We start from the raw sequence: 17,509 nt of genomic DNA on the forward strand, positions 1-17,509 counted from the left end.
GAGGCATTGACCCACGACTCCCGACAACTTAAATCCAGCTGACACCTCGGAGCCCAACTCACCAGGCCAAAGCGACACCTTAGGGCCAAACCTTTGGGACGATGGAGGGTCTTACCCACCTCCATGCTGCAGAGGCCTTGTGAGAGGTCGCTGACCTTCAGAGGCCGGCGCAGGTATCATCTGACGGAGAGCCATGGCACCGAGTCTGCCCAGAACAAAAACATAAAGGGAAACCGAACCGTTTGTAAAGTAGAACTCTGTACAGCTCACTCTTTAGCTGAAATTTAAAAAAGAACATTATTATACATATTATATTCACCCAAAAGCTTTATTGCTGCAAAGCCAACCGCACTGCATGTAACGCATGCGATTTTTAGTGTAGACACTGCAAAGTTCAGGATATCAGGAAACAGAAAAAGAGGTTGAATGGATACATATACTTGCTATGCCATTTTGTAACACTTATTTTTTTATATGACTACATTTTCATTGTTTTTGCATGGTTTGCATGATGACGCACCATTCTAGGGGTGAAGATTAGAGGACAATACTGGAACCAAAAGTCTCCTGTCTCTTTGTTTCATGTGTTGTCCGCCGACTCTTTGTATGTATGAGCGAATGAAAGTGTGTGCGCAAGAGAGACTTGAGTAACAAAAGACTGCATAGTTGCTAATTTTTGCGAGTTTTTTCACCATTTTTGCATTTAATTTTGCACTATAGAGCATCATCTCTGCCCAGGAAGCAGTTATTTTGTTTTTCACATCACTGTGCTCTTTATGCATACAGACCTGTCACCTGTATAAAAAAAAAGAAACAAACAAAACTAAAATTTGAAACACTAAATCTTTGCTGCTTTGTTGGCACATGAATTCAGGGATATAAACCACCTGCATAGCTTTTACTTTGGAAGGGTTTCTAAGCATTTGAGGATTCAGAGACTATTTGCATCCAACTAAACAGCGACTTTCTGCAACATGAACCAGACATCTGCATAGAAGACAGCATTAAAAGTCCTTTTCACATCTAAAGGCCCATTTATGCTCCTTACGTACGTAAATGCATAAGTTCCAAACATTGTCATATGTTCATCCACTAGAGGGCAGTGCTGAGTTCACTGGCTGGTAGCGCTAGTGCTCCGCTATAAAATAGTTTACAGCCCTCCAAAAACACAAGAAGAGGTATGAGAATAAAATCAAGATTTCTTTTAATTTCTTCTACATCTTTGTCATGTGCTTTTTATTGTGTCCTGTTCCTCTTCTTCTTCTATGGTTTCTTACTTTTGCTGCTTACGTCTCAGCTATACAACTTAATACTGCTCCCCGAGGTTTCGTCTTTCCAGTGGTGTCACTCCGCGTGAAGTGACTGATATCTAAGCTTCTTCAAAACGGAAAAAAATTACACAAATAACTAACGCAGGAGGTGTACGCAACTGTCTGTCCGTATGCGTATCCATATTTTGTGTCGCGCATAAATGGGCCTTACAGACTGCTAGACTCTGTCCGATGTGCAACAGTTTGCTTTATGACTGCACTTAGTCTAATGAATCCAGTCTTGTGAACTTGTTCCCCTCCTTGCCTGAGGTGGCGCTGTATCGAGAATTCCTGCGGTAGAAGAAGGGACTTATTCATCTCTAGGTTAACGTAAGACCATGTCTGTTCCACCACATAAGTTGTAGTCTGCACAACATGAGAGGTTTAAAAGTGGATCAGAGTCTGCTTCTTTGATCCACATCAAAGTTCGCTTGCACATTCCCAACTGTCCACATGAACCGGACTTTTCAATGAAACAAAGGATTCGCTTCAGAGGAACAGGTCTTAATGTAATCTGAATCTAAACAATGTGACTCTTGCCCAGTACCCACATTTACAGATTTAATAAGGAAAAATCAGGTGACATGTTGGAAAAGTGGCTACGTGCTAACATATGAGGGGTGTAACAATGCATCGATCTTTTTCGATACGTTAATTCCATGATCAATTCTTCAAGTTGCAAATTTAGTTTATTTTTATTAAAACAACAGATTGGTTTAGACTCAATTGTCTAACTGAACTTGAAATCATTATTATTATTATTGTTATTATTATGAATCATAATTTATTTGGCATTTTTTTTGTAATGAATACATTTGATTCTCTTTAATTGAAAATAAAATTATTGTGTTATGTTTTATGAGTAACCTGTCTAGTTAACAGTACTGAAAAAGGAACATTTAGACACAGTTCCAACATCTCACTATGCAGCATAGAATCAGTCATTTATTTATAAGCTGATTCTTATAACACAGAACAAAGTTTAGAAGACATCAAGTTCTTTTTTTTTATTACTTTCTGAACTGTTCATCACTGCACAACAAACAGCCAGAATGTCCTGTTATAAACACAAAACATCCCATATTAAACTTGAAAGGTTTCTGCTGTTGACTTATCTTATTAAGATTATTTATTTAAAGGAAACTGAGCACAAAAGAAGCTTCCAGCTGATCACATTTAGGCCTAAACTGCTTTTACTACTTTAGATTTAATATTACACAGATACTGAATGTAATATCTGACAGACAAATGTATACTACACATACACACAAGTTACTATTATATCGCACAATTAGAGCATGTTCAACTGCCTTCAGGTCTGATATTACGGAGGAGCTTCCACACCATGCTTCACTTGTGCTTTTACATGTTTACTATTCACTACAACCCTTTTTATGATCATTTTTAATTTTTTAAAGAGCCACGAAAAATTTTGTAAAAGACCAATTTAGTCATTTTAAAAGGAAACAATTGTGCAGAATAGTCTCATTTTTATATCTGAAGTCTTTAAACAAATTAGTTTGCATGTATTTATGGGATACTACTGTATAATATTTGTCCTGAATTATTGTAGTGCAGAAAGTATCCACTAGGGGGCAGAAGACAAGTATCAGATCGTATTAAACCGTTTTTACTGTAAAGTGATGAAACAGGTTTCAGAAACTTAATGTTAAAAAATAATTTACATGGCAATAAAGAGTTAATTAAATTAAAACTTTTACATGAAATTAGATTCTGTCCCTTCCCAGCTTTAATTTAATACATCCCTGGACACCTTGTGACCCCTTAATACTGAAATCCGAGGTGGCTGCCCACATGGAAACGGAGATGACTGCACTAATAAATTATTTGGAGCATATTCTGTTATTTTGCATGAGATTAGTTTCATACATACACCTTTATTACAGTACAGCTGTGACGATGGATGTGTGAAATGCAGTTAATAGTTAGTTTTAGCTAGCCTTACTTACCTTTTCAGCTTGTAACACAAGCTGTGTTTCAGTCACAAACATTTTTATGTGCTTTGGTTGTTTCAGGGTATTCCAGTTTTTCGTTGCCCTTATCCCTCATTTCTCTTTCAGATTCCCCATAAAACTCTCCATTTTCCTGTGCTGTCAAAGATCAAGATTGTGTTTTTCTTTTTAATAATTCCATCCATATGTACCGAACCATATTTGCCTGAAATGAACTGGTCACTTGACCCCCTACATTAGTGAAATGGAAAACGTGTTTTCTTTACATTTTTACAATATACTTCTACATCGACACGTCTAAAAAAAAAACCCTTCATGAGAACGCAAAAACCTTTTAGCAATAATTAAGAGGTTTTTTTCATTGCAGGTGTTTCCAGTTACCGTTTTTTTTTTTTTGTTTGTTTTTTTTTGTAATATTTCAGAAACTAACTTTTGCTTTCTAAAGCTCACGAGACGAAATATGTCGTGATTATTATTTTAGGATAAAGGTATTAAAGGAAAAAAAGACTTGAAGTGCATAAAACTGCAGTTCCCCCTTCATCCACTAGGGGCTGCAAAACAGAGCAAATCCCAATAGACTCCCATGTTAAAAAGACCAACTTCACAGCAGAAATAAACATGTTTGCAGCAGAAATAAACATGTTTACAGCCTGGTTCAAAAATCCCTTTTAGGTTTAATAGGTCAGGTTTACCTTCATGACAACTGTGGAGGGAGTGAATTTTTTTCTAACTCGCCCGTTTAAAAGTAATTCAATCTCAAAGTTTGGCATATTTAGGGGTGTGTCCTTTTGATTGACAGGTACCCGATCTCCCGCTTGAAGTAAGAAGAATGTAGAAAAACCGCAGTTTTTAGCCGGCTAACAACATGACTTAGCTTTTTTCCCGCTTACCTCCGTTAGCTGGTTAGCTCCTGTTATCTCCGGGTTAGCTCAGTTTGCTCTTACTACAGAAAGCTCGGAGTTCACTTGATGTCAATCATCCACCATGACGCTCACAGCCCCCCTCTCAGCTCCACCTCTTCGCCCATATTTGTATTTTCCGGGTGAGACGACACACATGCCCCTGCCAAGATGGCGATGGTAGGAACCGCCCACCGAGTTTCAATTCAGCTCCTCAGAAACCTACGGGTGACGTCACGGAGGCTCTGTCCATCTCTTTATATACAGTCTATGGCTGCAGCTAGTTGATGCAGCTGGTGCAGGTTCAATTCCCAGCCTTGGCCTACTTACTGCAAGTCTTCCTCTCTGTCTTTGACACCCTTTCTAGTCCAACTGTATCATCAAACCCTTTACAGCTAACATAATAATAGCTGTTTTCTGTTTTGTTTTTATCGTTTGTGGAATAATTTATGCAACATGAGACTAAGATCTGATTGGCAAATTTCTTATAGTAGATATATTTATGAAAATTCTTAGTTTTCTTTCTCATAAAGGTCATTTGTGACAAAACAAGTTTTATCTGGCTGAATTGATGGCTGAAATGTTTTTTTGCGATTGTAATGGTTGCAGAGTCCTGATCTAGTTATTAGAATTTAAAAAAAAAAAAAGAAAAAAGAATGTTTCAGCCAAAAACAAAACTTAAAGAAGTAAAGAGATTATATGCGATGAACATCCAAGCAAAATGTGGACAGCTCTTCTTTGGGAATTAGTTTACATCACATGTGCAACACGTTGACTATTCACAAGTCACATCTATGTTTACAGAAAATGTTTCCATTACCTGTAACACTCTATCCATCATTTCTCATTGAAATCTTGCGACTGGTCAAGTAAGGGAGCAGAAGCCTGGCGAATTTTGTTCTGGTTGTCACATATCTATGACACTGTGGAATTTATCACAGTTTAACTCTTTAAAGTCCGACATAAGGAAAAACTGTGGAGAAAAAACACATTTTAAGTCTTTATTTGGCCCTTTAACGAAAGAAGTGCCATAGTCTTCTGCTTTCTGGTTTCCATTAGGGGATAAGACCAGCGTCAGATTGGATTTGGGCAAAGTTTTTACCATAAAGGAATGCAAAATGTCACATCATATGACACATTTTGCTTTATTCCTTCACGTAGAAGCCTGGTGTGGAAGCAGCTCCTATCTGTCAAGTTAACAAGGTGAACTAAACTTTTATTATCATCTATTGTATAATGATTCTTACTATAAACTAGCATCTGCTCTACACAAATTAATTATATCCTGTAAAAAGATCATTAGTGAAAAATACATGAATAACATGTCAAAACATAGAAAAATCATAGGACTGATATATCCCTGCTGACCTTCATTCATTGTGCCTCTGAAGCAAAAAGAATAATCCAGGATGACTCTTCCAGGATGACATCATTCTTTGTTTAGCGTTTCACCTCACTTCACCACACGCCAAACACACCGCGCAGGATTTATGAATGTGAACTGTTTCCTCCTGTTGAGAATCAACATTTCTTTCAAACAAAAATAGAAAATGTCCCACAGTTCAGTCATGCTTTTGTAAAATAGCCTGCAGTTTTAAAGCGTTGCGGTGCTTATGGCTCATTACACCATTCAGACACGATTTCAGCTGCACAGATCTGCAAATTTTAACCCTTTCACTCCTTTTTCTTCCTGTATATGTTCTTTTGTGAAACTTAAAGTTGAAACTTTAAGTCCACCGACATGCACCAGCGTTTCTTACTTTGCACATTTAACTTAGGAATAATTCCACAAACAGATTTGCTCTTTCCTCCATTTCAAAACAATTTTTTTAATTGACCGGAATATCAGAATAACAATGGAAATAACTATTTAACAGCATTGGTATATTTATAGGTAAATGGCAATTTACTGTATAATTTAACTTTGATTATTGTATAAATTGTAAAAGCAAAAAATGTCTTCCAAGACTCTAAATACACTGTAAAAAAAAATATAAAGTGATGCTACGAAAATCAACACATAATAAAAGTATGTTCTCATTACCATTTGTATGATAAACTTAAAGTGAAGTTTGGCTTCTGATTTGGCCTGAAATTTTCATTTACCTCAATAAAAAATTTACATTTGAGAAAATCTTCTTACTCTTTTTAGTGAAAATGAACCTGAAATACATCATTGTTGAGGGATTTTCTAGATGACGCTGTACGAAACTCAAGATTTTTAAATGTTTACAAGACTCAAGACGTATTGGTACAAATAACAAAGAAAAAACACAACACACCAACACAAGTGCTAGCATTACTTTTGATTATAGAATATAATGCCACTTTAGTTTTCTATGTGGATTGTGTGAATCAGATATAAACATTCTCCAGTGATATCTTTCTATAAAACCTCTTCTGTGTTAAACATTTCTAATTGGCAGGATCTCAATGAGCTTGTTCGTAATGACTTTTTTGGATTTTGGATTAATGGTCACCTCATCTAATAAAAATACAATACTACTTTTTAAAAATGAAATTAAGAAACATATCAAATGTATTTTAATTTAGTTAATTATCTGGACAAATATTTAAATATTCATGGATTTCCATGAGGATTTCCCACAGCTATAGTTGTTAGTTAGCTTAATCTAATACAATTTCAGAAGATTTTTGGTAGTATAAGGCCTTTCATTAACCCCATAACCTGCTACAAAGAACCATTTAGAAAGTCCTTCATGCAAATTATTTAGAGAACAGTGAGCACTTTAAAATAAAAGTTAGTAAGTGATTGGATGAGAAGTTATTTATTCACAATTGAAAAACAGTTCAAGTTACTACAAAATGGCTAATATTACTTCTTCAGATTTGACTTGTATATACAGATGTTAGTTATTATACCTTCATACCTTTACCGGAATTGACATTAGCTGAAGCTAATGTTGTTGTTACTCTTCTTGCTACGCGTACATCATACATTATAAAATAAAGAAAAGCACGTATGAACACTTAATATAAAAATACAATGCGCATGTGATTAAAAAAAAATTAGTATTTAAGTACATACTAAATAATTTTTAGGAAAAAATGTAAGATAAATTTTTAGCCTACAGTAATGTAGGCTACACATTACACCAAACCATCCTAATGACTCAATAGCTATCATTTAATATTAAAATGTGTTTTCAATACTTTCCTAAAACTGGTTGTACTGGAAGATTTACCTACAATAGCTGGAAAATACTACAAATGTTACAGAGCTGCACTGCATCAGTTATGGGTTTTTGGCTAATAAGCTAATCATAAAAAACTTGTGGAGTGATGTAGCCATACTGATCTATATCATAGCGAATTTCAGAGTACATCCCAGAAGAAATTTAAGAGGTTATGCCAACCTTTTGTCTACACTAAACCATTAAAGTCTTTATGCATTTTTTCTATACTCAGCCTCACACTAGATGGACATGCAAAATTAGCTAATGTCGTTTATTGAGCTTCAGTTAGCAAAAATGGGTCATGAGTATTTTTAATATTGAACTACATTAATATTATTATATGAGAACATTTTACAAAATCCACTATCAGAACAATTTATAAATACATAAACTGGTTAGCACTGATTCAGCTAAATAGGTTAGCTTGAAAACTAAAATGTTCCTCAATCCCCAACAGTTTGAGGTTCTTATCAGTCATCAATATATACAGTCCTAAAATTTATGTTTTATATAATTTTTTATTTCAAGTCAGTTTGACATTTATATTAAAAGAGCTGAGGCAGAAATAAATATGGACAGTAGTATTGTGATCCCAGCATCAGCTAACAAGCTAATAGCTGACTTGCAGTGAATTCAAAATATAGCATGTAGCTTGAAACACACATTATTACTTTTCTTTTTTGTCACCTAAATATGACAATAGGTAATGTAACACCATTATCAATGAATTTATGTGACTCAAGGTGTTATTTAGGGAAAATACCATACTTTTATACTGTACACTGTGAAGCACCTGCTAGCTTAAACATACTGTTAGCGTCCATTCAAAGTGTTCAATGACTAATCAAAATTAAATATTTTGAGGTAGTGTTTACTCTTCTAGAACTTTGTTATTGGGACCAGATTATGTTGTTTTGTGGACTAGCTTAAATGAAACAACATATTTAATGAGATGACCATTAAATCGAGCTATCAAAAAGCCAAAACACTAATCTTTATTACACTAATCCTAAAGCCAACAGCTTTTGATTAACCTGATTATGTACATCCAATCAGTTTCTTTGCTTTGTAAATCAATACTTGGATTTTCCAGCTTGTTAAAGAGGTTTTAATGGTCTCACAGTGTCCCTGGAGGATTTTAATGTCTACTGTCCTGCAGTGTCTGTCATTACTACTGCTTGTCTTCATTTCTTGTCCTATTTTTCTGCATAATGAAAAGTGACTCAAGCTCTCCTTCATATTATTAAAGACACCCAACTGAGCTTGCGGTTTTTAGCCATTTAAAGGACAATTTGGGGTCATTATGTAAGGGAGAAAAGTACTGTACCCTTAGAAGGTGCCAAGATGTGTTTTTTTGGGTTTTTTTAAGGCTGACCTTGGAGGTCACTTTGATAACATGTTCATTTGTTGCTTTATTTCCACCATACTTGTTTTTATGTCTTCAAAAACTAAGAATCTTGCTTTTTTTATTGGCATGTTTGACAAAGATGGTTTTAATTCAGACATTTAAAGAAGCGCTTTGGGGGTGATTGTTCTTTATTGAGCAGCAGAGGATGTTGCTAAGCCATTTCTTCATATTTTTCACCTTTTATTTTTGTTTTCTCACATGATTTTTTAAAGTTTTTGGTGATTTACAGACTAAAGACCATGTATAAGAAATGGACTTAGCCACTGTAGCATAACAAATTGCTTTGTGAGGCTTAACTCATCAATCAGCTGTCACTGATAATTATATTTAGCTCAGAAGATTAATCTGGAAAAATACAGTTGAAACCCAAAGGAATTAACTTTAAAAATTACACCATTGCCCCTGTTGGTGCTAAAGTGGTGCTAGCGCTTGTTTTGAGCCTCAGCTCTCAGATTTTGAAGTTATAATCATGTAAAATGAAATTGTCAATAGATTTAGTAGCATCAAGGCCAAGAAAATTAAGAAAACGGTTAATTATTCTACTATCCTCACAAAAACAACTCCAACTAATCAGAAATGTCTTCTTGGCTTTATTCCAGTTTATTAACTTCTCTTGAGTCAAGCAAATGAACCTAAGTTCTTTCAGCTTTGGGGTCACAACATTTTTTGTTATTCTACATCTTGTTATTCTAGTATGACACCAGTTTTTCAGGTCTGGACCAGTTCTTTCCTGGACATAACCGAGGGAACATATTCTAAGGTAGGAAATCCTTCTAAATCAGCATTGTCTGTAAAAGACTGTTTGGTCACTTGAAGGTAGTAATGGATGTATCAATACTCTTGAGTTTATACTTTTATATCTGACAATCAAAGTATCAGGGGTGTTGATACTTTTTTGAGTATGGAGATACCACTCTGCTGCAAAACATACCATTTGTTTTTCATTTCTAAAAGTTTTAGGCAATAAAATTACACAGAAAGCCCAGAAATGGTTTTTCTCTGTATTACATGATCTTGGTAGCCTACCAGATGTCATGATGATGATGCAACTCTTAGTGATTATGACTTTTTGTGTTAATGTTTTACCAGTTTATTTTTATGGCATTTATCAGAATAATTTGGGAATGTTTTAAAAACCCTTGTTTTTGTTTTGATGTTCACGAGTTTTTTTTACATTCCATTTGACCTTACAATATATCGGTTCTTTCCTTTAAAGGGCAAGAAGTACCGGTATTGGTATTTGCATCGGTATTTGTATCACTATCAATATCAAATACTGATATAAAAAAATTACCATAAACTCATGGTATTTGATTGACAGGATAAATTTTGGTATCGCCAATCACAACTTTGAGGAAATTCATTGATGTATTTTGTGGGAAAATCTCACAAACTGTGTTTACTAGTGGCCATCGGTGGTATTGCACTTTAGGGGAACTGGTTTGAAATTTTCCTGAAACCAACTATGTCCATTTCTTATCTAGAGTCTGTGTTTCATCTAGGTTTTTTTTTTCTTTTATTCTGGCACTTTGTCAATAAACTCAATTAAAACAGTCAAAGACCCAAAACAGGAGCACAAACTAATGTGTTTTTGTGCCAATAAAACTGAAACAACAAAATGACTGCAACATCTCGCTGAAATGAATCAGTGCATTTGGAGCTGTTGTAGCAGCTATTCACAACAAGGAACATGAAGGCTGAATAAACTCTACATATCATTAAATATAGGATTATATGTCAGCACTACCTAGAAATTCCAGATGTTTCTCAGTGGTTTAAATCAATTTTTCCCACATTTCTCAAAGCCATAATCTGAAGCATGAACTAAAATGAACGTGTAATTAATCATGTGTCCTTTCAGTTTGTCTGTGTGTGAATTTGTCTGTATGTGCAACAATTCTGAATGAAAAGGAGCACTTTATGGCATCCATGTAGTAAATAGGGCAATAGTTCCTGCTGTTTGTTTTCTCTGTGTGGCGTACGGTCGTGTTCACTGTAACTGCAAACAAAGCAATGCACTGATCGGCACATTCTGCATTACCTGTAATTTTATGGACATTTTGATTGCTACAGATTATTTGTGCCTTGGCGATTTAAAGTACAGTTCTTTTATTTAAGTCATGCTTTCATCACCGTGGCGGTGAAACGTTGCACAAAGCTGTCGGACATATCCGTGAGGATGGCTGCATTTATGTGAGAAAACGCATCCTGTCCAGCATACATGATACTTGGACTTGTTTCTGAGACAAACACTTTTTAGATGTTGGCTGGTTTGTTTGCTAATCCTCTCAGCTTCTTGAAAAACACACAAAAAGATTTTGAAAGTTTTTTTTGTTGATGCAATATTTGACATGCAATCAACCTGCTGAAGGCAGCAAATAGAATTTAACGTGTGGCAAAACTCCACAATGGCGCTCACATTAATTACGTCTTATTTTGTTTTAATCATGAGCATTAACACATGATATTTGTATATCATATAGCGCAGTCTCCCCTACAGAAGGACCCCATGACATTTACATGTAAGCACATGTTCTACGTGTCATTCACATTTGAAAAAAACATATAAAACCCCATGTGTAACTTACACATGAAGACCACATGTAAAAAAAACACATGAACCATGTGAGTGAACATACATTTTTATGTAAACCTATGGGATAAACATATGGGATTTACATGTGGCTCACATGTGCATAAACATGTGCTCTACATTTTCTTTACATGTTCACATGTGCCTCACATGTTGTCAGTGTTTGCATTGACATGTGGACCACATGACCTTTGTGTGTAAATCACATGGTCCTACCACAGACCGTATATGAAAGATGAACGGAGCCATCGGCGGTAAAAAGTGAAGTCTATGCGGAAGTGCATAAAACTGCAGTTCCCTCTTCATCCACTAGGGGCTGCAAAGCAGAGCAAATCCCAATAGACTCCCACGTTAAAAAGACCAACTTCACAGCAGAAATAAACGTGTTTACCACCTGGTACAAAAATCAATTTTAGGTTTATTAGGTCAGGTTTACCTTCATGACAACTGTGGGGGGAGTGAATTTTTTTCTAACTCGCCCGTTTAAATTTAATTTAATTTAATCTCGAAGTTTAATCTCATCTCATTTCACCTTCAGCCAAAGTTATATATATTTAATATATATACGCCCCTAAATATATATATATATATATATATATATATATATATATATATATATATATATATATATATATATATATATATATATATACATATATATATATACATGTATATATACATGTATATATATATATATATATATATACATGTATATATATATATACATGTATATATATATATATATATATATATATTTATATATATATATATATATATATATATACATGTATATATATATATATATATATATATATATATATATATATGTATATATTATATATATATGTATATATATATATATATGTATATATGTATATATATATATATGTATATATATATATATGTATATATATATATATGTATATATTATATGTATATATTATATATATATATATATGTATATATATATATATATATATATATATGTATATATATATGTATATATATATGTATATATATATATATATATATGTATGTATATATGTATATATATATACATGTATATATATATATACATGTATATATATATATATATATATATATATATACATGTATATATATATATATATATATATATATATATATATATATATATATAAATATAAATATATATATATATATATATTTATATATATATATATATATATAAATATAAATATATATATATATTTAGGGGCGTGTCCTTTTGATTGACAGGTACCCAATCTCCCACTTCAAGTCAGAAGAACGTAGAACAACCGTGATTTTTAGCTGGTTAACGTGACTTAGCTTTAGCCTGCTTACCTCCGTTAGCTGGTTTGCTCCTGTTATCTCAGTTAGCTCTTAGCTACAGAAAGCTCAGAGTTCGCTCGATGTCAATCATCCACCATGACGCTCAAAGCCCCCCTCTCAGCTCCACCTCTTTGCCCATATTTGTATTTTCCGGGCGAGACGACGCATATGCCCCTGTCAAGATGGTGATGGTAGGAACCGCCCACCGAGCTTCAATTTAGCTCTTCAGAAACCTACGGGTGTCCCAGAAGCCCCGCCCATCTTTTTATATACAGTCTATGTTTACAGCTGAATGAGTTTCAAAGCCAGAAGTAGCTCACATGTGCATAAACATGTGGTCCACACGTGTTTCAGGTATGAATTACACGTGCCTCACATGAAAATGTTCAAGTTAAACATGGTAAACCAGTTCATTAAAGTGTAATAGATTTTAAAAAAGCGTTATTGCGTGAGAGGAATCAAAAATATGTTTTGCTCATTTTACTTTAGAATAAGGTTTTTGTTTAACTGAAACAAGCATCTCCCTCTGAATAGCATGACGTAAACAGAAACATGTCAGGAAATCTGGCGGCTCTGGAATCAAAATCCAACAACGACCCAGTCAAAGGTTTGAAAAGTTCCATCTCACCCAGTCTAGTATTCATTCATTATTCCAGCCATCATCAGTCATGTGAATTAACTACATTTCAGAGCTGGTGAGGTTCTGTTTGTCTGTCTGTTGTCAGCGGGAAGCTGCTTAAAATGTGCCAAATCGAGCCGAAGACGTCACCTCCAACATGGTGGACCCTAATGGTTCCATAAATACAGCCGGCAAACCACTTAAAGGATATTTCAGACGGCTTTGTGCGACTTTACCAACAGCAGCTTTTTGTTTTATTCTATTTTTTAGGTTGGAAACAGTTTAGTTGTCTTTAGGTTTCATTGAAGGAAAGTTTGGACAACTTTACACTAGTGGCCTTCAGAGCTGTGCATCATTTTCTCATTCCAGTTTGAAAATAAATAAATGATTAAATCTGCTGTTTCTATTCTGTATTTGACCACTTGAGATATTTTGGTTTGATGATATAATATGCAAATGTATTCTTACTTGATTTTTTATTTTCTGTCTTTTTGATTGCACCGGTTATTAATAAAGTATTGAACTGAAAATGATTTGTGTGTGACATGGTGTCTGTCGTCGTATCATTGTGTGGATGCAACTATCTGTGCAGCTCATGCTCTTCTGTGTATGGTGCTTTTATGGCTGTTTTTCCTGACTTTGCCTTCTCTTTCTTGTTATTTTGCAGTTTCTTTGAGTCTATTAGTATTGTTTTCATGGTTGCTTTTTGTTTTTGTGGCTGTCTTTGCATCTTTGTGGCTTTTGTGTATTTACAAAACTCATTTCCACAAATGTTAGGAAGTTTTCTAAAATGCAATAAAATCTTAAATCTCTTTAAATCGTTTGAAGTTTTATTTAAGAGAAAACTACAACAAAGTTATTTTCTCAATTCACTGAAAAATTTCATATTTAAAAATGAAATATTGCGGATATTAATGATCCGTAAAATTTAGATTCAGAGACCATCTACCATGACCAATGTTGTGTTCCAGAAAGCAGGTTAAACTCTGAGTATATTAAGGGAAACTTGAAGCTTTCTGTTCCTGAAAGGTAAGTGTTACCATGGTAACTCACTCTGTGAAGTAAACCTACGTCTGGCAGTTTTACCATAAAGAAACCCTGAGTTCCCTGCAGCCTGGAGCAGCCATTTAACATGGAATGTCTGCATTAACACCAGCAACAGGGTTAAGAGCTGAATTAATACATAATGACTGAAGTTTTTTGCTGTCATAGGCAGATCCAAATCTCATCGAACAGTATTGTCTCAGTATTGTGACTCAGATTCAGGAAGTACGTTAGGATGTCTGGGATCTAAGATCTGCCTTAGCAGCTAAGTCCTAGCTTAAAGCAGATTGTTATCTGTCAGATGTGAATATTGAGAAAAGTTTACCTTAATTTGAGAAAATTAAACTTACAAAATTACTGGACAGAAATCCATCACTGATGAGAACATCACCATTGACTTGACATTGATTTGATAAAATATATATGTATATATATTGTCGTGCAAATTATTTTCAGAGTACATTCACAATAGGTGTGAAAAGGCCTTTAGACAGCAGGGTCAACATACAAATGCAACTTCACATTGATATAACCAAAAACTACAAATCTCACAAAAGGTCTGCCTAAAGTACGGCAAACTTGGAGGGACAAACTCAAAAACCCAAAACATAAAATACACAGATGTTCCGTTAACCATGGTATCCTGCAATCTGTTGTCATTTATCACAACAGGCCCTTTAATAAGAATTACTTATAAAAACTAATAAGTAACATAGCTAACATGTCCAAGAGGGGCCCAGATGGGTTAAATTTGGGCTGCAAATCAGGGTCCCATGTGGATTTGTCTCACTTGTGTTTGCCCATTTGGGTATTAAGTTGGCTGACTGCATTTCAGCTATGCCCACTTATCCCTGCCAGCATGTCCATGGATGGCCTGTAAGAGTTAAAGTTGGGCAATGAGGAAACTGAGTGGGAATGGGCTTGAATTGGGCAAATATTGCAGGTCCCATTTGGTTTCTGTTAACATGGACCCTACATGTGAAGTCCATGTGGGCTGTATGAGCTCAATGGGGACTAACTTGAAACCCATATAGGCAAAAACCGGTGAGATATCCATGGAAATTGTACTGAAAAACCAATGCGGGACCCTTATCTGAAGCCCAAATTCAATCCTTACGGGCCCCACGTGGACATGCTGGCTGGGAAGAGACATTTAAATCAGGTGGCCAGAGGGCATCTGTTCCCAGGCCCTCAGCTGCCTTGTTTCCTCTTCTTGCCGATAACTGCTGTGTGTAGAGAAGAGAATGCCGACCCAAGTGCTGACCAATCCTTGTCGGTAAAGACTCGTATTCAGTCCTCTCAGCTGCTGATCTTCGCCAAGGCTCAGATGTCACACCAACGGCTTATTACAGCCATGAAGTTACACTGTACAATGTGCCTAGAGTCATGTTTATTTATTTATGGTCCTGAGACATTTTTCCTGCTTGAATAAGAAAAACACCTAAAAATGTAAAGTTTTACTGAATTATTATAATGAATAAGTAAAGATCACATCTGTTATGTTTATCTAGATTTCTAAAAAATGTTTTTAAATATTCCAGAAAAGGTTGATGTGGTACTTTTACTTTTACTAAAGTAAATGCTTGTCTGTTTAGTTTTACTTTTACACGAGAATGAGGTTTTAGTTCTCCCACCATTGCAAGCCTGTGGGATTTCTGTCAACAAGAAAAAACTGTTATGGTTCAGTGTTAGAAATATAAAACAGAAAGAACAAAGCTCATGAAAATTGAGGGGAATAAATCTGAAGTTTGACCACAGTTCTGACTATATATGTAATCAAATCTTATCTTAATGCATCTGGAGCCATTAAAGAATGGCTTTGTTTAGTTGTATCTTGATTTGCTTGATGCTCACACTCCTCACCAGAAGGTGGCAGTAAGGTGCCTTGGGTTTGCTACTTAGAAAGAATAAACCATAAGAGCAAGTAATCAGTCCCAGGTTTGTCCAGGTGTTACTTACAGGTGTGACTGAACCAGATCAACTGACTGCACAACAGCAATAAGAACTAGATGAAAACATGAACACTGTAGAGAAGGAACCACACCAATGAAAATGTTCTCTTAATGTTACAGGCATTCATAATAACCACCTGTGAGAAGTTTCTTGGTCATTTCACACAGGTAGGACCCCCCCCCCCCCCGTGCAAAATTAAAGGTAGGGCTGCCTTTGCTAATGCTAAGTCACCCCAAAAAGGTCATTTGGTCCTTTTTTTTTTTTTATCAGAAAATATGATTGGGAAAATACAGGACCAGATAGATTAAAGGCTAAATGGTTTGGTAATTTTTAACCAAGTATCTACTTTCCAGAGGCAAACTATTAGCAACTTAATGTTGACAAATTATTAGTTGTTTATTGGTAAACTCTTAGAAGATTACTTATTGCTAAACCATTAGCAGTCAGCTGTTAATCTTTTAGTAGCTGGACGTTGCTAAAATATTAGCTCCTGGTATATTATGCTGTTAAAACTTTAGCAGCTGGCTGTCGCTAAACTAGTAGCAGATGTTTGTAACTAATACAATAGCATCATGCAATGGCTAAAATATTTCCTTCTGGCTATGAGCAGATGTAATATGGCTAAACCTTTAGCAGCTGGCTGTTGCTAAACTATTAAGTTCTCTCATGTTGCTAAACTATTAGTTTCTCTCATGTTGCTAAACTTTTAAGTTCTCTCATGTTGCTAAACTATTAGTTTCTCTCATGTTGCTAAACTATTAGTTTCTCGCATGTTGCTAAACTATTAAGTTCTCTCATGTTGCTAAACTATTAGCTTCTCTCATGTTGCTAAACTATTAGCTTCTCTCATGTTGCTAAACTATTAGCAGATGTTTGTAACTAATACATTAGCATCATGCAATGGCTAAAATATTTCCTTCTGGCTATGAGCAGATGTAATATGGCTAAACCTTTAGCAGCTGGCTGTTGCTAAACTATTAAGTTCTCTCATGTTGCTAAACACTGCGATGGACTGGCGAGCTGTCCAGGGTGTACCCTGCCTGTCGCCCAAAGCCAGCTGGGATAGGCTCCAGCTTCCCTGCGACCCTGAATTGGAATAAGCGGTTTGGAAAATGAATGAATGAATGTTGCTAAACAATTAGTTTCTCGCATGTTGCTAAACTATTAGTTTCTCACATGTT

At 35.1% G+C, this 17,509-nt stretch overlaps 1 protein-coding gene across 1 annotated transcript in view; it reads left to right on the forward strand.

The window, feature by feature from the left end:
• Positions 1 to 15,453: 15,453 nt before the first annotated feature.
• Positions 15,454 to 17,509, forward strand: part of hhla1 (HHLA1 neighbor of OC90) — a gene marked incomplete at both ends in the record, with an annotated part of 29,355 nt that continues 27,299 nt past the window's right edge. Inside the window, one exon of the mRNA XM_079243321.1 lies at positions 15,454 to 15,651. Within this exon, the coding sequence (XP_079099447.1) occupies positions 15,454 to 15,651 (198 nt within the window). The remainder of the gene's footprint in view (positions 15,652 to 17,509) is intronic.

The sequence above is a fragment of the Telmatherina bonti genome (assembly GCF_933228915.1).
Source record: "Telmatherina bonti genome assembly, chromosome: 7".
NCBI lineage: Eukaryota > Metazoa > Chordata > Actinopteri > Atheriniformes > Telmatherinidae > Telmatherina > Telmatherina bonti.